General features: G+C 42.7%; 1 protein-coding gene across 4 annotated transcripts in view; it reads left to right on the top strand.

Annotated features, from left to right (window-relative positions):
• The window catches only part of LOC110507480 (RNA-binding protein Nova-1), a 49,740-nt gene extending 35,570 nt beyond the window's left edge, over nucleotides 1-14,170 (top strand). For all 4 annotated transcript variants that reach the window (XM_021587497.3, XM_036965363.2, XM_021587495.3 and 1 more), the window contains one exon: nucleotides 9,322-14,170. In XM_021587497.3, coding sequence (XP_021443172.1) covers nucleotides 9,322-10,350 — 1,029 coding nt within the window. In that variant the 3' untranslated portion in view covers nucleotides 10,351-14,170. The remainder of the gene's footprint in view (nucleotides 1-9,321) is intronic.
• The last annotated feature ends 9,991 nt before the right edge of the window (nucleotides 14,171-24,161 follow it).

Raw genomic sequence — 24,161 nt, 5'->3', positions numbered from 1 at the left:
CACATGCGCTTTGAGGGCTTATTTTGGTTGTGTGTGTGGTTATTGTTTCAACGTGGTTGTTGTCACGAGCACGGCTGTCGTGGCATGTGTCTCGTTGTTGGTCACCCTAGGGAGCGGAGTGAGTGAGAGATGTAAGATCAGATGTAAAGTCATGTTAAGCAACAGCTGCCAGCCTGTCTCTCTGTGAGGTACAGCCGCTAATATCCACTAGCCAAATGGAGACAGGACAGGCAGGAGCACAGGCAGCTTACAAAAAATAAAAGCTAACGCCTAACTCAATCAAATTACTCAGGACAGACAGACAGGCAAGCACAAAACACATTCACACCCACCGACACTGAATCTCACTTAACATGGAGCGACATTCAAACTGATACCTAGGCTAATACATGACTAGTTTAGCTGAAATGCTAAATAGCATTGTTGTGCTAGCTAACGTTGATCTGATCTGACATTTCAAGGCAACAACAGCCCACTATGGCGAGACTGTGATGTCTAAAATAGCATGATGACAGTGAAGTTGTGTCAACTTTGCGCTGTGCCCTGCTGCCTTTGGTCTCAAATGTTTTCAGAATCCTCCCTCCAGTGATTTCCTCTGGCCAACCTCAGTTTCCTGTGACCTTTCACCCCATGCTGGAACACCTGCTTCCTACTTCCTGTTATTGCCCTGTCCACACAGGAAGTAGCCCATTATTGCAAAGGAAATCAGGAGTCAGGTTAACTTCGAGTTAGCTGTGAGTGAGTGGAAAAGTGGGATATGGTATTGGAATTTCTCCCAAAAATACGTCATGCTCCACCATCGGACACAAACATGCATTGTAGTTGTGACTAGCACACCATGTGTGTAGAGGGCTATTTGTTGTGATACATAAATAGTTTCATAGTTGAGTGACTCTGCACAGTATAAACAATCGCTTCCCATACAACATGAGCCCTCCCTCACAGCATGACCCTAGCAACTCCTGAATAATGTAAAATATTATCTGGTTTCCGTGATGATCATCTGATATAACTGAGGTTTTGTGGTCAATTACAAGGAATTGTGCTTCAGTGATTTCGTTTCAAATTGAAATGTGGATTTTATTCAGGTCGGTCACAGAAACAATACCATTTATATTCTCAACGGCTCAGAAAATGAACATGTAAGCGACCAAGAAGATCCTACGCAGTAAACGATCGGTCTTTCGTCTCATCTCTTAAAAGAACCGTAAAGCTCAACTCTTAAAATGATCCCTAACCCTGTAGTAACGCAGAGGTTGTTCTCCATTGGAAAGACATAAGTGATTGCTTTAAGTGGCTGCGCCGTTTCAGCCCACCCTTCCCTCCGCAACACCACCAAGCCCAGTCTATTTCATTAACCAGCATCCTGAATCTAATAACTGCACTCATTGGAACAGCACACAGCGCCGGCTAATCCATGCAGCCGTGCCTAGCGCAAGCAGCGTTGGCCGTTCGTCTCCTAAATTAAAAGCGACATCAGGAAAATTGCTGTAACGCATGAAAAAAATAAAGACAGAGCAATCCAACCGCCCCCCCCCAACCGCCCCCTCTCCCTCTCCAGCCTTGTCTCAGGAGGACCGATTGCCAGCAGAAAATATTTTATGCCATTTTTAACCTTCACGTTCATCAGCTGGCTCAGGAAAAGGTCACTTCCTCCGGCAAGTATCGATCCCATTCCTAGGGAAGCCGGTAGAGAGAGGCACAACAAGATATTTGTTGTCTTGACAAGGATATGCACCCGCTAATGTTGGGTTAAATCTCTTAGGAAGAAAGGACAAATGTGCCACTGTGTGTATGGATGTGTGTGTGAGCGTGCTTCCATGCGTGTGTGTATCTGGGAGGGAAAGGTCATTTGAAGGAGAGTGTTTCGTGTTTTTGAAATACAAGTTTATCCATTTGCTGCTTTACAGTATGTGTGGAGAGGAATCTTAGATCAGGTTTAGATCAGGCTTCTGTGGAAGCATAGCTAACATATCTGGTGTTAAGGTAGTATTTGTATGTGTGCATGTGATATGTCCAGTATTTTAAATGTGTAGCCAAAACATATACTTCAAAACTGGAAATCATCCAATCCTCCATCGTTAACCGAATGGAAAGTTCAAATGTTTTATTTATTAACTAAATGTTGAAAGTGCGTGGGCGACGGAGAGAAACAACATGGTGCAGTTTGAGGCCATGTGGCGGAGAGTGATGCGGGCGCTGGGGATAGGGGTGTGAGCAGGTGGGTCTGGGCAGGTGTCATGTAATTGATGTTTGCGTGCGTCTGTATGCTGTTTGAATGCGTATGGTTTGTATTTTAAATTCTTAAAAAAATAAAAAATAAGATAAATACATGTGTAGCCCCAATGTAATGTACGATATCTGTCTGCAAGGCTTGGACCGGGAATGGGACCAAGATGGAGGATGGAGGTCAGCAGTTGCCATGGATACTAGAACAATTCATTACTGGTCCCCTTTTATTAAATATGCGTGAGAAAAATTCCTACCCAGCGGCACACCAATGTCCTGAGTTATTGTAATCCACTGTGACAAGGGATGTCTGTAAAAACAATCCGATAAGATTGTGGCCGCCAACATTTCTGAGCATGCCATCCATTGCCTCCTCTGGTTGGATAGTGTTTGACATGGTCTTCCCAGCCTATCTCAGAACACACTGCCATTCCCTAGTGACTTAAAATTCTCTATCAGCCGTGCCGCAGCTCAGGAGTCTTCTGTTAATGAAAGCCTTGAGAGGGCTAAGTGGACAGTGGTGTTGTATTACTTAAGGCTGAATGGTACTTCCAAGGCTAAAAGCCTGAACACAGCATCAGCCCTGTTTCCATTGGAGTGGGAAGGAGAAGGTCTTCCTCTCGGTCCTCTCTCTCTCTCTCTCTCTCTTCACCGCTCCATGTTGTCACAGTGTGTTAAGGTCTGTGAGTGAACACGTCCTGGCAGAGCGGCCCGGCGGCCCGGCTCAGCAGCACACTGAGGCTCCTCGGATGGACGTGGCCCCACCTCAGCCCCACAAGGACAGGCTATTTTGGGCCTCATCAGCACTTGTTAGATGGCAGGCCTCATGAGGTCACTTAATGCATGATCTAGGACTCAGGTTTGGGATCAGAGCCAGCCACGACTCTGAGCAAAGTTGCTGTTATATGTGTGTATGGGCGTGTGTGCGTGTGAGCTTGTGTGTGTTTGCAACACACGTGCATATGTTCATGTACTATACATTATGGTATATGTGAATATACTGACCCAAAACATTTAAGATCCTATTTTAGATCACAATCCATATGGAATGCACTGCTTTTTTAATACGGTTCAAATGGAACTGACAGCATTTTAGCAACATGAAATCTTATTAGAATCTGTTCATATTTTTTTATTTAATCTTTATATAACTAGGCAAGTCAGTTAAGAACAAATTCCTATTTACAATGAAGGCCTACCAGGGAACAGTGGGTTAACTGCCTTGTTCAGGGGCAGTTACTATATACCCCCTGGGAGAATATGACACTTTAAAAAATAAAAAACATTTTCTGACAAGCGAGCACTTAGATGTGGTCATTTTCACAGTTTCGTAAATTCATAGAATGTTTGGGAATGGCGTATAGTAAGGCACTTGTGAAAATTCTATAGCACTATAGAGTGGGAATGCGACCGTGCGTTTGGACAATTAATAGACACTGCACTAAAAATAAACCCTCCAAAAAACATCTGTCTTGTTCAGGAACGGAGTCTACGCAGACCGGTGCGCCATAGCCAATTTGAGCTACAGTAGGCCTATAATGAAAATAAACCATTTGCCACACGGGTCTGCCATCATTCACTTTGAACTGAACTGTGTGTTTACAGGCAGTAGCCACAGTGTGACTTTAGATCATTAGAACACATTCACCAAAAGCCACAAAATAGACTTGAATGGATTTCTGCAAATACCCAAGGGAGTCCTCTTACATTTGCGAACTTCACAGTCCTATTGATCAAACAACGATGAAAGGCTACAGCTATCTCTCCCTCAGTTGCTTATCCACATTAACAACAACAATATCAATAACTAATGCTAACCAGAGCGAGATGAGCTTAAAAATCTAATGAGGGAACATTAGATAAACTCTCTAAAACTTTTTTTGCTAGTTGATCATCAAAATTGCTCTGATAAAGGATGGGGAATACTGGCCTGCTCCTCCTCCTGCAGCTTGGTTGCCAATGCATGTCCCAACCCAAGTTTTGACAACTGAATGGGAACTTTCCTGCCTGCCTGCCTATTTGATTGATGCCAAATACATTTGATTAAGAACTAAGAGATATGCTAACTGTGGATAACAGTCGTTCAAGGTCAGCATTGACATTTCTTTGATAGCTAACCAAATGACATCTGAATCTTTAGTTATAGCCACCGAAAACTATATAAAGGGGGAAAAGTTGGTCACTCACCACACTCCTCCCATCGGTTTGCTAGCTAGTTAACGTTAGTCTCATATTGAAAGAAATACAACAAATTCGCCGGCCATTGTTTAACTTGAGAAGACGTGGCCCTTTATCATGCCCACTTACTCTACATAGGATGCTGTGTATAGCATTTTAACATTTTTAAACAAAAGAGATACATACTATTTGTCCAGCCTTTGCTGCTATGCTTGCAGATGTTCATAATCAGCTGCGACCCTCGTCAACAAGTGTTTAATAACGCCAAACAACAAAACATAGCTGTAGGTCGTTGTAACATTTAAACATGTACTGTAACGTGTTTAAAAAATAATTTAAAAATGTTGCACTGCATGGATCACCATTGTGGTTGATAGCTGTATGTTACACTCAAAATGCAATGTAGTTTGGCTACTAGGCTACTGCTCAAATGTTGCAGTTATTGGCTTACATTGTTCCCCTTTGCGTGGGTTTTTGGACATCAATTGTCAAGCTTTAAAAACCGAAGCCTGACTGCGACATTTTTATTAGCCTAGCTAGGACTGTGACGTGTGTCTGCACACTTTCCCTCTGCGGCGCGCTGTAAACGGGACCCGCGAAAGCAGCGCAAACCGATGCGAGCGCATCAAGCTGTACTTAGTTGATGACTCAACTGTTGACTGATTTATACTCGCTTGTGTATCCTACTCGCTTGTGTATCGGGCCTTGACACATGTGCGCTAGCCCATTAGCTACTTTATGACTGACGTGTGATCATTGCCCTTGCTAGTTTTGGTTTTATTGACATTCCCAGACTTAGTTACAGTCATTTGTATTTTTTCAAAATATTGATTCATTGAAACTGAAACAGTGAATCCCGAATGGGTGAAGGCAGCAAACAATGTTTCAGGCCAGCTGTGATTTACAGCCTGGATAGCAATATTCTTTGGCTTACCAAGAAATGTATTGGTGAATTATATTAATAATGCATTGAACTGCATCCATCTATTATCTCAACCTCTTATACAGTTGGTTTGAAGCATAAACTGTGAATTTGCTATTTTTGACTAATGTTATGTTTGTCTGTTTCATGTCTGCAAAGTAGTTAAAACACTGCGAGTTCCACTTTAAGTCCTCCCCTCAAATACTGTATCTCTCTGTTTAGATGTCAGTTCCACCCTATTGTGTTTGGCCATAGCATCAGAAAGAAAGAAAAGTCACACACTCCCTTCATATCACTAGCGTGTCTAAATGCAGCTTTCTTAGTGTGATAGGCAGTGAAATGGAGGGAGAATGAGCGGATTAACATTACTGAGAAAGGGAGGGGTTGAGATGACCACCAGAGTTAATCCTTACGGCCACAAAAAATATATATATATATTTCAAGAAAAATGACAATTGTTACACCAGGCTAGCGGCCCAGAGTGCGTGCCACAGCGCTCGTTCTAGGCACGCATTCTTCTTTCATTTCATAATTTGATTTGGATGGTGCGTGCGCGGCGGGCGGGCGGATGAAGGTCCATCACTCGGGACCCTTCTTGTCAACCTTTGGAGCGGAGCGGCTGGTCGGCTGCAGTGTGATGCTTCTGTGTTATTTTTAACCAGGGTTTTTTCCCCCCAGCCTCGGAGAGAGATCCACACACTGAAAGGCAGACGAGGCAGAGAGGAGCGGCTAAGCCCGGGGATCAGGAGACAGGCGATTAACCTAAAGTCTAGTGCTTAAGACTTCAAAGTACAAACAGCCCCCTGCTCACGGATCATACCACATCCATGGGATGGACAGAGGGCAACAGAGGGCAACAGTTGCTCCGTGTCCCCACACGTACGTAACCGGGGGCTGGGGAGGGTAGAGAAGGGTGGGGTGGGGTTCTGGCGTCCACAAACAATAACGCCCTTCGGGCTCCTTGCTGAAACAGTGCTGTGGGAGGTTTAGGGTGAGCCTCAGCCCGTGACATAGAGAAGACATGAGCTGAGCCTCTCAGTATCCCTGCGCATGGTGCGAGAAACCAGGAGAGGGGGTGATGAACAGTGGGTGTGTAGTACTGCTACAGCAATACATTCTGTCAAGCTATGGGCGTGATGGAAACCTGGAACCAAAAAAGAAGCGGTTTCTATGACGGAGACGGCGGCTGCCGGGCAAATGACACTGTTTTATCTCTTTGATTGATGTTGGCCTTGTTAACTTTTGGGGTATGTTTGTTTTGTTTTCATGTTATCTCCAAAAGCTGGTTCTGACATATTTCCATGCCTCAGCACACCCCATCCCTATTATCCCTGCTCCCCATCAGTGCAGCCCCCCCCCCCCCCCCACACACACACACACACACACACACAGTACATAATGAATGACTAGCCACGGCTGATGAAACGGCAGCAGGTCTCTCTCATCTTCGCTTTCTCTCTCACCCCTCCCGCTATCCTCTCAATCTCCTCCTTCACAACTCCCCCCCTCTCTCTTTCGCTCTCTCTCTCTCTCTCTCTCTCTCTCTCTCTGTCTAGCTCTCTGTCTTTGAACGAAGAGGAAGGAGGCTTCATTGTCAGACTGCCTGAACATTAGACACACATTCAGCAGAATTAGCCCGGCGTATCTGTCGACGTTGCTCTATTCTTACCCCACGCTAAAGAGCCTACATTTTAATCAGCAGCTTGCTCCGACGCACAGGCCAAATGTTCTTGCCTTTATAAAAATAAAAAAAATGAAAAAAATGAAAGTCAACTATAACTCTCGGGGATGAGGACGATTATTTTAGATTAAAATGGCCGCCCATGACATGGCGAGGGAAACTCGACGGCGACCAAGAGAAAAAAAATAATGCTTTAGAAACAGTGCATGTGGGGTAAAGGATTTATGAGAGAAAGACAAATACAAGTTTGAATATCTATCAAATATTGAAGAGCTGAATGTGGACCTTGAGACTCATCATTAGCAGTGATGGGTTTTATACATCACACTATTCAGCTATTTATTCCACTGCTTCTTCTAATCTTAAGGAGGCAAGTCCCATCTGAATCATTACACGTCCAATCCAACAACATGCAAAATCTGTGTGTGTGTGTGTGTGTGTGTGTGTGTGTGTGCGTGCGTGCGTGCGCGTGCGTGCGTGTGTGTGTGTGCATGTATATATGCAATGTAGAAGATGAAAAGGATTCTTAGGAGAGTCTTTCCTCGTTCTCTCGCTCACTCAGTTGTTTTGAGCCGCGTCTCTAATGTGTGCTTTGAACAAAAAAGAGGGAAACGTTTTTGCCTCAACACTGAACCACACACGTTTGTATGAAAATTAGGGGGAATGTTGTGAAAAATTAGTTGTGAGAAACTGGATGAGCCAAGACCAATTTAGATGGCACTTATCCATATGGGGACCGATCAATGTGTTTTTTTTATTTAACAAAAAAAAATTAAACCAAAAATAATCCCTCAATTCCAATGCATGGTGAATCTTCATTGCTGTCACAAATAAATATGTGAATAAAATATTTGACTACAAACACAGAATAATATTGGATGTTTAATAGTTTGAAGTCAAGTCTTGATCTCCCTCTGTCCCTGCCTTCTGTTAATTTCCCATTTCTATGTAAATTCACTGCAATGTACCACAGCCAGCAAGGCTACAGAATCAAGGTTACAGCAGGGCCTCTGTAAAGAAATGTTTATGGATGGAGGACTGCAGCAAACATTGAGAACGTGTAAAGATCAAATCCAGCCACACAAAAGGAGAAACATGGAGTCCATGCCAATTACTAGCCCCATACTTCCCCTGTACACACACACACACACACACACACACACACAAACGTCGCTCTCTTTGTTCCTTCCTTTCTTTGCCTTGTCCTCCAACCAACCAACACTCACTTGCTTTTCTTTACCTATTTTTGTCAAATATATTGAAAGACTAGTTTTGTAACCGTTTCCACGTTGTATGATAAGGACATATTGTAGGTAACCCTGTGAGACTTTAGAACAGAAACTCCTCTCATGTATCATCCTTACCGAGTAGGTTTACTCAGAACATTGTGTGACTTGCTTTGGTGCAAAACTAACCTCGTTCAAAATACCACTACAGTACATTTAACGATCATAAATCATTTGTGGTCCTTATCAAGTACATATCAAGTACTGTACTTATTAAGAAAAAAAAGCATCCCCCCCCTCCTTACTCTCTGCCCAGCTGGCAGCTTTTCTCTAAAGTTGTAAGACAAAGGATAGTGAATGCGTGAATATGTTTCAATATGGGTGTTTATGTGAGAATGTATACTGTTAATACAGTACATAGTATACACATAGTTGTATGGAGAATTGTTGAGTGTGTATGTGTGAATTTGGTGGGGGGGTCTAGTTGCTACGCATCGCTTCGACTCCCTTTCAGTACCCCTTGAATGCTGGAGCTGTGTTTCCATGGTAACACTGACCCCTGGGAGTAGATGCTTTTCACCAGGAGCCTCTTTATAACCACAGATTCACAGCTCGGAAACAAAGAGACAAAATACACTCTTTCTCTCTCCCTTTCTTTCCAGAAACTACTCTCTCTGTCAATGTTATAATGTTTGGTCGAAGGAGTAAAAACAACTCACTCTTATTTTTCCCCTATGTTACGCCATAAAAAAATATCTTGAGTGTATCCCCCCCCCCCCCTTGTGCTTTTTTCCCCCTTTTAACTAGCCCCCTCTATATCAAGCTCGATTCACTCTCTTTTTCTCTCTCTGTCAGGTATTTCTAACATATATTCCATATTTTCACTCTTTGTTGGTTATCTTACGTCCTTCTCCATTGTTCTGGGCTATTTCAAGTTCTTATCTTGGTTATCTCTTTTCTTCCATTCCCTCACCCTGTCCCTTCCTCCATTCAATTGATATCACACTTCTGTCATGTGGAGATACAATGTTAAAGCAGCGCGGTAACCATCTCTATGTCCTCTCTCTCTCTGCTCCTCTCCCCAGGCCAAGCTGATAGTACCAAACAGCACAGCAGGTCTGATCATTGGTAAAGGTGGAGCCACAGTCAAGGCCGTCATGGAGCAGTCGGGCGCCTGGGTGCAGCTCTCCCAAAAACCAGAGGGCATCAACCTGCAGGAGCGCGTGGTCACCATTAGCGGAGAGCCCGAGCAGAACCGTAAAGCCGTGGAGATCATCGTTCAGAAGATCCAAGAGGACCCCCAGAGCAGCAGCTGCCTCAACATCAGCTACTCCAACATCTCTGGCCCTGTGGCCAACTCCAACCCCACCGGCTCCCCCTACGCCAACTCAGCCGAGGTGAACCCCGCTGCTGCTGCTGCCGCCGCTGCCACAGCCTCCAGCCTCCTGGGTCAGGCCACCATGCAGAGTATGGGCGGCTTCCCCACCACCATGGGTCCCAGCTTCTCAGGCAACGACCTCTTGACCATCACCTCGGCCCTCAACACGTTAGCCAGCTACGGCTACAACACCAACTCCCTGGGCCTGGGGCTCAACCCCGCCGCAGCCTCAGGAGTCCTGGCTGCCGTAGCGGCTAGCGCTAACCCCGCCGCGGCTGCCGCTGCTAACCTCCTGGCGTCCTACGCCAGCGATGCCTCCACCAGCGCAAGCCACCAAGCCGCCTCCCTGGGAGGTTTCACCCTGGGCTCGCTGGCCGCGGCCACTGGGGCCACCAACGGCTACCTGAGCGCCTCGTCCCCACTGATGGCACAATCCCTGATGGCCACTGAGAAGCAGATGCAGGAGGGGGCCAAGGACGTGGTGGAGATCGCTGTTCCCGAAAACCTAGTAGGAGCCATCTTGGGGAAAGGAGGGAAAACGCTAGTGGAGTACCAGGAGCTGACTGGAGCCCGGATCCAGATCTCCAAAAAGGGAGAGTTCATTCCCGGCACCCGGAACCGTAAAGTTACCATAACCGGCTCTCCGGCGTCAACGCAGGCAGCTCAGTATCTGATCAGCCAACGGATCACGTATGAGCAGGGTGTGCGCGCCACCAACCCACAGAAGGTGGGCTAGAAAATGAGAATGGAAAGGAAGAAAACGAGTGGGGGCTTGGGGAGGAATGCAAAGGGAGAGAGAAACGGAGAGGAGAACAAGAATGTTGGAAGGAATCGTCCGCCCGTTTTTTGGTGTTTCAGTATTCAAAAAATGATGCGACGCAAAAATTCGCTCGGGGAGAGAGGAGAAAGTGTACCGTGGAAAACAAAGGAAAATAAGGTGTAAAATGTAAATACGGTTTTATTACTTAAGTCTTGATGTTTCGGGATGTTTTGTTTGTTTTGTTTTCTAGTTCTTTTGTTTTTTGTTTGTTTGTGTATTCTCCGGACAGTGGTGAATGCGATTTTAAACTGGCATGCTGCCGCGCTGCAGTTTGGAAAAGGGGGGCGGTGGGGGTACTGGGGGCCAACCCCCATGGAATCAGCCCCTTCCCCACCCCCACCCCCATTCCTGTGTAGCTCACTGATGTTTTTCTTCAGATTTGCCTTCAATTTCAATTTTCCCCTTACCCTGCCCCCCACTTTTTGCCCTCCCCCTACAAGGGTCTGATAAGACTGCAAACCAGTGCTTGGTTAGAGATCTAAGGAAAATCCCTGTAGTTGATGACATACCCCTCCATGCCCCGATCCCTCGCCCCTCTCCCAGCCACCCCCACTCTGTTTTGAGCAAAGGAGGGGGAGAGATGTGCCCAAGGCTTCCACACATGGATTATCCTCGTACCCCCTATAGCCTCGCGCCTTAGGTTCTGATTTAACCAGATGCATGCTATGCCACGCTCCGTATTTATATATGGGATGCTCGTGTTTCGTATGTAGGACGAAGGCAGAGACGCATGGTGCATCTCATTGGGTCAGAATTCTAGCGTAGCGCAAGAGTACATATAGAGGTCGGGGCATTTTTCTCAACACGGTTTGCAGTCTGATATTATGATTATTATTATTATGATTATTATCGATATCATCGTCATTATTTATGAATATGATTTCGCCCATAACGTTTGGTATTTTTTATTTTTTATTTTTATTTTTTATCTGTAAATTCAGGTTGACATGAATGTAAAAGACTATTTTTGATTTGATTTGTTTCATTTAAGTGGATTTAATAACATGTCACATAGTGTAATATACAGTATGTCTTATTTAAGTCCAGTAAGAAATGGAGCATAAGCACCACAGCAGTGATGATGAAGAGTAAGGGTCAACTTTGATATCCAGCAAAGAGCAGGAGAGTAAATATTCAATTTAAACACACACACACACACACACACACACACACACACACACCATGTGATGCCATTTCAGTGCTATAAAGGGATTATAACATATCTACATGGCAGATTACGTGAAATCAACCAGACTAGTCTCTACAGTATATACATAGATAGCGTCAAAATGAAAATGCCACTTGCACAACGGGCCCAAGAGCACCGTTCACATTCTGGCAGGGGCCGAAGCGCTCTAAAAACGCCAACCCAAAGTTGTTTCAATGTTGTCTGAGCTCAGATGTCTCTCCTCCCTCCGGTTTAGCCTGCGTCCCTCAACATTGTGAAAAGCCAAAGTGTTGTTGGGACTGTAGGGCCATAGGCGTCTCCACTGAGATATCCAGCGAGCGCTGCTCTTCTGCCTGTGGCACTCTTAACAACACTCTGTCTAGACAGGCCAGGCGAGAGACCAGGAACAGGGGCACTTAGAACCTAAAGGTGGTGGCCCCGCCAGGATACGTACATACTACTGAAAAATACAAACACTGAAGATGAGAAAGTTGAACTCACTAGGGTCCATGCAGTTTGCCAGGCCTTGTCTTGTGGCGAGCAGAGGTATTGAACACAGTGCATATTTAGAAGTTGTTTTCCCCTAATACTTGCTCTTATCAAGCAGTGTTCAACTGTCCACGATGAACGGGGGGAATGTAACGTGCTACGGTCTGTTGGGCGTTAACGACAGCTAAGTCTAATGGTTGTGGGTTATTCTGCTTTTGGCAAACTGCAGGGACCTCCCACTACACGTTCCATGCAATGGATACTGCCCACTAACCTATAAGCTGCTATGATTTTGTTTGTTTTTATCTTGTTTTTGTTTTGTTTTTGCAATCGGAGTACACTGAAGTTGATCTTAATGCACTGTGAAGTGTGGGGATCGTTTTCTCTGCCCATGAGGTCAGGGTTGTGTTCTGTAGGGGAGCTTTGTCACAGGCGTGTGCGTTATTATGTCAGGGAAATGTACGCACATGAAATACCAGGCGACTAATCATATCTCATGAACAGAACTCTATTTGCAATACAGTATCAGTTCTCAGTTAGATATGCAAGACGAGGAAAGAGTATTCATGTTCCTAAACACTACGTTGAGACCGGGATCCTGGTTTTGGATGCGCTTTGACTCAGTTTGGCAATGAAAGTCATGTGGTTGTAGAAACAGTCTCTAATTATAGGATGGGATTGGGGGGGGGGGGGGGGGAGTGGCATGTTCAGCTTTTGCTATTCAAAGACAACAATAGTTGGAGGTATGTGGAGTTTTATCCCAATTTTGACAGGGTTGCTCTAATCGTCCGACTTCCCTTTTTATATTTGCTGTTTTCACAAACAGCTGAAATTGATATATTCTGTTAGCCAACTGAAAATGGCTGGCTAACCTAAAATGTGATGACTTCTAAAATGCCAAAGGAGGAGGGGGGCACATTTTGCTCGACCCTAAACAATCTAACGTGGTCTGGTAAGGGAACCTATCTCCCCAATTGGACATTTAGACACTGTAATGTAAAGGCAATCTATCCAATGGTGGGCTCTCACTAGTATTCGCCATTGGAACGTTTTCTCTATTGTCTATTGGAGCGACAGTGAAGCGCGTATCTCGACAGATTGGTAAGGAGGCTTCTTTATTTCCATCTAATACCATCCACTTTCCTCACCCCCCCAACCCTTGTACCTCCGTGCACCCCATTCTTACACATCAACCCAGAGCCCCCCCTCTCACATCTCTCCATGGGTGATAGTGTCTGGTGTTACGATGCATGTCTGCTTGCCCTTCCAGACCACAACTACTCCAAAACAATGACTCTCTGAGTCTCCTAGTGCTTTGAGGGTAGAGAGGACAGTGTCCCCTTGATTGCAGAGCTGAGCATGAGAGACTAGTTAGTGACCATTTTGCCAGCAGCAGTGAGAACAAATTAGTAGGTGACAGTGAAAGTAGGAAAGAGAACCTGCAACCAGGCAACTAAGAGAGAAAGATACCAGCTGACTTAATTCTGTCAATCCAATGGCCAGTGGCTTGAAACCATATTTTATATTGTATTTTATTGACAGGAGTGAAAGCACTTTGCTACATTTGGAATGCATGGGCAGATACATACAGTACATTCATAAACACATTCACATAGATTGCGAGTAGAATAAGGGAAATACTGCTTGTTGAAGTCATGAAGAAATGACAGAGATTACTGGATATAAGCGATACTAAAACTGTGACAAATCAATGTGAACGATATCAAATACAACAATATCAAATACCTGTCGTTGGAGATCACGAGAAGGTGCCAACAAAGTTCGTCAAAGGATGGCTTTGTTATCTTTTTATCGAATTCAACAAAATTACCCCATGATGATGGGGTTTTAGGGCGTCCATTTTTGTTTGGTTTGTAATTTAGGGGATGTAGATAAAATGTGATGAGTACTGGAAGCAATATACGTAGTAGCATGTTGTCCTTGTATTGTCTTTTTATTCTGTCTGTTGTCAAAGCTTTGGATTGACCTAGATGTTAAATAGATTTACCTAATTACAACTTTTTTAATTTGTGAAATTGCTGCTATTTAATAAGTGATGTACTAAAAATAAAGTTAAAACATATCTGATTGGTCGTTTAGCAGGATGTCGTAGTTCCCAGAGGTGTACCAAATGCTATACATGCTGATAAGATAAAAATTACTGTAAAAACAAAACTCAACAAATAAACCTGTGCCAAAATAGATCTTTAAAGACTGAAACGGGAAATGCGCGTGATTTAAAAAACATTACATGAAAGGAAACGTACTTTTATAAGAAAAATAATGTGAAAAGTGCCAAACGAACCATATTTATAATTGTAAATAGAAGGGAATGGTACAAGATACTTTTTTGTGTGTGAGTAGAATCAATAAAAAAATTAAAAAATAAGCTTTTTAGTTAAACCTTTTAATGCCCTCTTTACTTCTATGTGACATAAAATAAGGGATTGTGAAGGAAGGGAGCCATCTTGTTAGCCAGTAATCCAAATTTCCTTGAATTCTACAGTACTTAGACTCCTGGGCCAGAAGAATCAACGTATAGATAGACTAGCATGGTTAATGATACACATGATATTAACATTCTTAATACAGCCTTTTATAGTTCTGAAAATGTATTTTGTGGAGATAGATGTTATCTTTTTTGCACGTCTATATTGCATGATATCAAAGTGAAGCGTGGACAAAAAATGTAAGAAACAAAAATTGTACAAAAAAAAAATTAGGCGGTGTGTTTTGTTCTTTTTGAAGACAAATCTTTGCATGCCAACAATGGTAAAGCAATTTAATTTTCCTTGACACATTTTCAAACGTGTGTTGTTTTCACTAAACACATGCAGGGACATCGTCCAGTAGAGCAAGGCCACAGTGTAATTAGATTGTATGACTGGATGAGTATTTTGTGAGAACATTGTCTAGGCATCTAAACATTCTTAGAGAGATAGGAACAAACTTTTGATCAAACATGAGACAATTCGTTTTTTTTTGGGGGGGGGGGGGGGGGGGTTGTGCTTCTTTTACTAAAACTGCATTATTTAATTCCGGATCACATTTTATGCTTTTTACCATAGATACCGAGATATTGTCCATGAATGTACTCACCTCTGCATAAGTTTGCATATCACTCTTCGATCATGACTTCAGGGCTTGAGTGTCCATGTGTTTTGTGTGAATAACTAACATCAGGTAGGCCAGATCTGGCCCTAGTGTCATTCTAACCATCTGTTTCCTCTTTCGGCTCCCTCTGAGCTTGATCTCTTGTCTTGATGTAAATATGCACTATATATTTCTCATTTAGACAGAGTTCTCATTTAAACCCCCATCTCCTGAAAGGAAACTAGGAAAAGTATTTTGATGTATCAAGCTAGGCTGTGTGTAGGCACCATGTTTTTTCACGCTCTGTTGCTGCTCAGCTTTTGTATTTCTCAATCCCCTGGGTCTCTCTCCAGCATTTGGGACAAGGTGTGTTTTACTCTCTATTCGGTGAATTTGGTCTCATTACATGATTACACTTTCTACAATAAAAAGTTATAGGGAGCGAAAAAAAATGACAAATATTGCCAATATTCCCCATGTTGTCCATTGCCCAACTGTCATTCAGTTTCACCATTAGACAACTGAGTGGTGTTGGCATGCTCAAAAAGGGATTGTAAAATAACAAAAGCTGGTCAGCCACAAGAAAACATAGCTTTTCCTCATTTAACACAGGATTTTGCCTTTTGTATATTTCTCAAGCGTTCAATGATCTAGATTAGTTTCAAAAAGGGACACTCAGTTTAAACTATAACCAAATTGACATCCCTGTTCCTAGCGATGCCTCAGTTGCAATAGAATGTCAGCATGTATAGCTGTATAGCTCTGTAGAGTAAGCTGAGATGGGGGTTTGTGCAATAGCGTAGTACCTTGCTGTGCATGTGCTATTGTCTGGCTCTTGTGTCTGTGTGTCTGCAGTAGGTCAGCATCATGGTGTCGTCTCCATGTCGCTGGGTGAACAGATCTGTTTTGTGATGTGCAGAGGAATGCAAACGTATGGTTCACCTGCTACAGGTGACATCATTTCTTTTCAGTGGGTGTGTGGCTACTAGTGCTCAACTCCAAAACCTCACAATGCCCCAACCCCCGCCCTCCTTGCTCTCACCCGCACCCACCACCCATAGCCAGACATTCACGGAACCCAGGGTCCCACTCTTGAGCTTGTACCCCATCGAAGCACCAGCAATTTTAGACTGCATTTGTCATATCACTGTTCAGTTCCTCTTTATTGTTTTCCTGTTTTTTATTTGTACTACGCTCTCTAACCTAGACCAATTATAACAAAATGCCATTCATGTGTACCCTGTTTACTCCCCCTTTTCTCCTTTTTGCACTTTCACTGCCCCTCCTTTTCCAACCACTCCCCCACACTTCTGCTCCGATCCCGCCACACCACCAACCCCACCCCCCCCCCCCACCCCCCCCCCCACCCCACCTCCTCCTCCTCCTCGAGTTTCTCCCGAGTGCCAAACAAAAACAGTACCATTCCAAACTTTTTTGAGTTTTCTTGTATGTTGGACATCCATTGGACGCACCCATGAAGCCAGCATGTTCCTCCATAACATGATGTCAGTCATGACGCCTCAACATTACCCAAAAGAAACAGATCAAAAAACCCTGAGCTAAAAGCAGACCTGGATTAACCCGGTAAAGGCTGGCTACCTCTCATAAACTGCTTTTCCTAATTCTCTATCATCTCTTCAACCTCCAGGACATCATTGATTGTGTGCCATAGTGTTGGGGGCACTTGTCACTCTCCTCACCCCCCAAGTCTCTCCATTTGATTTTCGATGGGAAAAAAAAATAAAAAAATCCATTTCTAATGACGATTTTTTTTCTTTAACATTTAACCACCCACAGAATGGTGTGAGGAGTGTAATCGTCAGCTGCGCAGCCATCCTCTGTCTTCTGAACTTTGAACTTTTCACCCCTCATGAACTTTATTGACCTTCTTCCTCCCCTTCTATGTTCATCAAACTGTTTGGACTTAAATCTCCATTCCATCACCAAACCTATTTGAGACTGTGCAATTCTAGTTGAAATTATTTGATTTTTTTTTTTGTTTGTTTCTTATCAGTGGGGCAATTCACCGAGATAAAGAATGAAAAATCATCCACAAAAGAAATACAGACAAAAAAAAAAAACACAAAAAAAACTGTTTCTCCACAATTTCATTTTTCTCTCATTGTAAATATTTTTGTCAGATTTTGTTGAGCTGTAAAGAGAGGCGTGTTCAACAGAATGGGGCCGGCAGCATAAAATCCACTTAGTGGAAAGAGGAAAAGAAAGACACACCTCATACATCTACTCGTTTGTTCTGCTACAGTAGCTTGTGGTCTTGACATTGGTGTGACCTGCTGTATTTGTTGTTGTTTATCGCCATGCTAGCTCCACTTAGATAAAATGATATAAAAACCTAAAAGATCATTCAGTTCTGGAGCTGATAGAATTGTTTACATTTGCTACCGTAGTTGTATTCGTTGGTGGTTTTGTTCCGCTTAGAGTGAGTCGTAGTTATTGTAATGCTTTGTAGTGTAAGAAGATATCAATGTGGAGAACTTGCTGGACTCAGCACCTTACACTAAATGTGGGACATTCAAGACTAGGGGGGAGAAAAAACGTGTCGCTCCCAAACCACAAAAAGGAAGTTGAGGCCTCTTTAGTGCAATAGAGTTACTGCGGTTTACATGATAGAAGTGATATAGTTCAGAACTAGGATTATGTTAATTAGGCATATTGTAGGTGGGCGTTGGTGAATGTAAATGCCAACATGACAAAGGTGCCCGTAGTGCCAACTGAGACATATCTCTCTCAGTGAGTTTACTAGAGTTAAACTGACTGAAAGTATTCATTTGACACAGCTAGACTGGACTGACCATATCATTGCTTAGATTTGTGCTCCACTCACAATGCTTTATGCTGCCAGCCTCATTTTCTGATAACACTTCATGAGCTATTTATTTTCAACCTATAATATTACTATTAATAAATTACAAGACAACAAGAAAAAGGGAATGACTGGAAAGGTGAATTATTGTTTTTTTTTTTTTTTTAGCATTTTAGTGGTTGCTTTTAACACCATTCATTAACTGACTTAAAGAGTATTGAATATTTAATGTAATTGTAGCATTGTGTTTGTAAAAAAAAAAAAGGAAAAAAAAGTAGTGAGTTGTGTTTATTGACTTGTGGATTACCAGTGAAGTCGGCAATCTAGTGCTAATATATATTTCATCTTTTTTTAAGGATTATTCTTTTCCCGACAGCAACAACAGTCATTATAAATGTTCATTTTAGCATCACCTGTCTTCTGTTGTCTTATTCTTCACCTCCCACTACACTCAGTCTCATCCAAGTAACACATTGCAAGTTTGTGCCTGAAACCATGTGCTCGGTCTGGGGGCGGGGCCATATGGTATGAGCGACGTGTGTGTGTGTGTGTGTATGTGTGTGTGTGTGTGTGTGTGTGTGAGAGTGAGTGAGTGAGTGAGTGAGTGAGTGAGTGAGTGAGTGAGTGAGTGAGTGAGTGAGTGAGTGAATGGAAAGGCTGCTATCTCAGCCTTGGTGGGTGGGTGTTCTGTCCAATGTCCACCAAAGCTAAAACCTGGAGGGCTTCCATTCACCAATGGAATCCCCTGACGTTATAGCTGGAACTTCATCATGTGACCTGAGCCGACTCTTATCGTTCATAACCCTCCCACCCAACCACTCTCCACCACTACCCTATCCCTGAGTCATCCCTTACCACACGTCATCACCATGTGATGTTCTCCATCGATAACATACTACTCGACCAGATCCACATTAACATGTCTCCTCCATGTTTCCAAAAGGAGCGCGTTGCCAGTCAACCTGCTTCCCACATGATACTCAACCATCCTCTCTAGCTGCCGGGGCCAGGCCCATCAGAAAGCGATTTGTCTCAAAACAAGAGGATAGAGAGAAATAGTGATGCTCAGGGTGTCTCCTTGATCTCCCTTTATATCCTGCCTTCTGCGGTTGTCCCACTTTATTCTGCCCTAATGATTTCTATGGAGCCCAAAGACGACGATGATTTCCATATGTTCATGTAATGGTTGCTTAGCAATTATTCTGAGGGATGATGTGCACCTACTTAGAGGAGCGTGCACATACTGTATTGTTTACAACCTAAATGAGACCAACGCTGTTGAAAAAGAATGTGTAGGACAAAAACAAATTCCGTATTGCTAAATGATGACATTTCAACGACAATTTCTGTGACATGAGTTAATGTAATTATGAGTCATTGCATGGTACTATTTTTTTTGCAATGAAAATATATTTTTTTGGAACTGTTAGAATGGATGGTACATTGTCAAATTCGTGCAACATTTAGACGCTAATAATAAAACAAACGTTGGTGTCCGTGTTAATGTCACCATCAGGAGAGGTTTTGGACCAATGAATGCCAAAATGTTGTAAAAGTTTTGTTCATTTGTACATGGTAAAAATGGGTCAAATAAACCATTGAAGCTAATTGTCAGGTAGACGTTAGTCTTACTGATGAATTAATCAAGGCCCACACATTGGTTTACCACGTTAACACTCAAAGAGGTGCTTGGAAATCAGTTGATATTGGACCGAATACAGTTATTACTATAATCAAACCCCAAAAGAGGTAAGTTAAACACCCCTACTCCTGCAATACAATGTGCACCTGATACTGTGGTGTTTCACAAACACACTTTTACCCCAGGCTGAAAGTATATTTCAAGAGGATTTAGGTATATAAGGAGGACATGAAGGACAATGTTGGACATGCCCATGTTTTTGCTGAACGGGCATCAGGAAATCAGGAGGGTTGCAGCATAGCAATCGGAGGTTATGAAACAATCGGAAGGGTTGGGACTCCTCTCACCTCATCCAGTACACCCAACACATTAGAAGTGACACAATCAAGATGTTGCTCTTTGACATTCTCATCCTCCCACTATCACTGTGCACCAACCAGTTCATCCAACCAGCAAACACCACCCCCACATTCACCATGTCTCCACAACCAACCTATCCGGACCGGCGGATTTAGGCAGATCCAAGCAACTTCTGGCCAATGGGCTTAGACCCATCCATGCATTGGCTATTGTTTTATTGACCTGCAGCACAGCAGAGTCTCCAGGCATATCAATATTCACAGGATGGTCTGAAAACCAAACCTGTCGCGCAAACCTTCCATACACTAAAGAAGTACCTCCAAGGTTCAGAATGAAGCAGAATTCATGGTTTACTGCACACACCTCCCAACGTTCGTAATGAGCCCCTGAGCTATGTGGTAGAGCAAAGTCAGAACTTTGACGTGCCTTTCGTTAGGCGCTACTCTAGATGTGTTTGTTTTGTCTCCTTGATAGCTTTGTAGTCATACCAGAACTTCAATGAACTGAAAGGAGGTAAGTCATAAGATTAATGGAGAATAACTGAATGTTAAAGGGATAGTCACCCCAAATTACAAAATTACATATTGGTTTCGTTTCCCTGTAAGCAGTCTACAGGCAAAGGATGACAGCAATCCGTGCTTTACGTTTTAGCATTTGTGGCACAAATCCCATTACAGTCATGGGACCGATATTAGCATTTTTCACGCATTATGTCCAAATCATCCAACGTATCTAAAACTGATTGTGAAGCTCGACAAAGTCACATATGTTTAGAAAATGATGCGCAAAGAATGCTAATATCGGTCCCATGACTTGAATGGGATTTATGCCACAAATTCAAAAACCTTAGCATGTGGAAACAGTGCCAAAGCATGGATTGCTGTCATACCTTGTCCATAGACTGCTTACAAGGTAAGGAAACCAATATGTCATTTTTGGAATTTGGGTGAACTATCCCTTTAAAGGGTGTGTTTGCACTGTATTATTGACTCTACAGAATACCACTCAAACTCTGCAAGCCCCATTTGTGGCTTGTGTTTTTACGTGAAAACCTACAATGACAGATTAGGCCCCTCCATATACCTCCCATCTATCTCTCCTGCCAGTGGGACTGGAGTGGTGGTAGCTTGTGCTTCATCTTTGCCAATGCAGCCAATCCTGTTAATTGTGCATCTCTCCTGCCTGAGGCGGTATTGATTTTCCTTCTCCTTGCTGCTCTTTTTCCATTCCCTTGTTCATCTGAAGCCCAAGAATCCCTGTAAATCCCAGACCAGCTGTCCCATGGAATTCCCTCGTCCTGTTCGGAAGTTAGATAGGAGATGTAGGATAGACATAATGCCTTGTTGCTTTCGTACAGCATCTTGTTGCTGAGATCTCGGCGCTTCTCCTCACTGCTTCTCAGTTGATGCTAGTGTTGGTTAACATCCTACTCAGTTCCAGAGGACAGAGAGTGAGAGACAAAGAGTTTGCCCTAATGCAGTATGCTTGAGTCTGGAGCGACTAGATTGTGCACCTAGTTGCACCCTCACCTAAGAACAAGGCCATCAAAATCAACTCCAATTGATAATATCATAATAACAAACCAGTCAGGACTTGACCCTATGGGGTCCACAGGATAAAATATAGATAATCCCCCTCATAGATAAGATGATAGCGATTTATAATGTGCCATAGATACAAATGCGGGGGTGGGGGGGTTGCTAATAATTATTTTGAACTTGCGTTTTGCACAATCGGATTGTAAATCAAACCTGCTTTGCCTGTGGCTACAGTACAGTAGCATTAGTCACGCCACAATACCTACTGTATGTGGCTGTTCAGATTTCTGTCTGCAACATCACACCCATGTCCACTCACACCCTACTGTTACCTAGGTCGCTGGTAAGGGGGCTGTGCATTTGCCAGAATAAACAACATATGTTTTGAATTGATAAAACACAAAAGCACTTCATCCTTGGCAAATCACAGTGCTATACTGCCTAATTGAAATCCATGGAAGCTCATTTCTATTCTCTTGTGCGTGGCTATTCCAGGCACGGGTTGATACAGAGGATAAGAATAATAATGTGTCGGAACAGCCAATGTTTGAGATTTGTTTCCTTAAGAGATGTTTTGACCAAGAGTTAAGAGAAAGTTCTGACCAAGAATTGCAGAGAAACTTCTGACTAAGAATTAGCATGGGTACATAGACATTTGATTGACTTTAAATTAGGGAGTACTTTTATCCTGTGTTTATATTAATGACAATTTCACCCTTCCCTCCGCTTGAATCAATAGATAAATGTATTTTTAATGCAGAATTTTTTATCAAAATTAGGGAAGACACATTTTCAATTCTAAACGACATCAGATTTGAAAGTAGTGGCTGATAAAGGAGATTATTTGTAATTTAATTAAATCTGAAATTGGAATGTATATTTTTGACAAACAGAATGCTATTTGTATTTCGACTGCCTGTGGAAGACCAAGTTTGTGTTCTAACAGTTATACCAGAATTTTGGCAATTTTACAGGGACTCAGGTCAATGTTTGGGTTATCTCTTGAATGTTTTCATCTACTTATTGCATGTTTGTCTAGGAAACTAATGCTTTGTCTTTGATTGAAGGAAGATACACATTTGTAGACTGTCACAAGGCTGAAATCTTGAAACTAAATCACCACTTGTCTTTCAGCATTCAGTTGTTGCTGTCTTCCATTTGCGTGTACCTTCTATGCATTTAACAAGGATTCATCATAAAAGTTATATCAAATTCCTGGGCCTGGAAATAAACTTCAAACCACTGAGCTACAACAAACCCCAAGGTTGGAGAAAACCTCAACGGACCTCTCTCACTAAAACTTGCCATCTGTACTGGTACAAGAGCTGTCCATCTTTGACTAGCAACAATGTTAAAATTATTCCCGCATCCTAAGTAACTAAAGTGGAAACTGGCTATTGTCCTTTGGCAACACTTGACATTACATAGACATTGAACTTACTAGCCTGTTACAGTGTAATAGGCCGTTCCACAGGTAGTTGCATTGGTATGAGGGCGGGGCCTATGTAAGGACAGGTGTAGCCAATGATTTTATAATGATGGTACTTTGCTTCACCGCCAGTTTGTAGATTATATTTCAGAGCATTTATTCCACAGACCAAAATGTACTCCATCTGGTTGATAATTATCTTTAAATCAAATTGATTTAATCATTTATGCCAGTCAGATAAGAAAAATACTGAACAATGATTGTACGTTTTTGTATGTTTTTATTTTTTGGCGCTGTTGTGATATTTCTAACCAACATCACAGATTAAGTTTAAAATAAGGAACACATTTCATTCTTAACTATTCCAAAAAGTATTTGAAATGTCATGGACGTTTGATTATTATGTGCATAAATACAAATGAGAATAAATACGTTTAAATTGCGATGCAAAAGCTGTGATTTTAAAACACTGTGGCGTGTACAGTGATTCCTTTATCAATTTTATGGTACAAGATATGTCCTGCAATCTTGCAGTTGTTGTTTTTCAGTTCTCGAGCATATGCTTTAATAAATACATTTTCTACGGTATATAAGGGAAGCCTAAGCAGTGCCTGCTGTATTATTCCAGTATCCTATGTGTGAACTGTCTCTGTGTGGTTAGTATCAACATGATCCTACAGGGAGATAGAGGGGGCGACAGCACATACAGCATACCAATAGAATTCTGAGCCTGGGTCGATTGAAAGTGGATTTGCATAATGAGAATGTTTTTTTGGGTGCATATCATTTTCCAACCGATGATACTCTGTGTGTGTGTGTGTGTGTGTGTGTGTGTGTGTGTGTGTGTGTGTGTGTGTGTTTTATTAATGAGCCCATCTGAAATTATTTGGCATGTAGTACCTGCAGGAAATCTGAACAACTATGATACCAATGGACAAAGGAACGCTCTGTAATGACATCAGGTAATTAGCACGAAACAAACGTTTTCATTTGGTAGAGGGAAGCGACAATGGCATCATTCATTTCAGTCCTTTCAATAGCTTTGGTATCTTAATGTTTGTACGGTCCTGAACTGTCTTTGTATACGATACTTTGTTTCATTAAATTACCCAAAGGGAGCGGCCTATACTGTACTTTATAAATGCTCACATAATTGATTATCAACCATAGCTCTACCATGTATG

This window comes from Oncorhynchus mykiss, chromosome 27 (genome assembly GCF_057628025.1).
Source record: "Oncorhynchus mykiss isolate SJ-2025 chromosome 27, ASM5762802v1, whole genome shotgun sequence".
NCBI classification, from domain to species: domain Eukaryota; kingdom Metazoa; phylum Chordata; class Actinopteri; order Salmoniformes; family Salmonidae; genus Oncorhynchus; species Oncorhynchus mykiss.
Note: the sequence above shows the minus strand (reverse complement) of the source record. Positions and strands in the feature narration are given on the sequence as shown.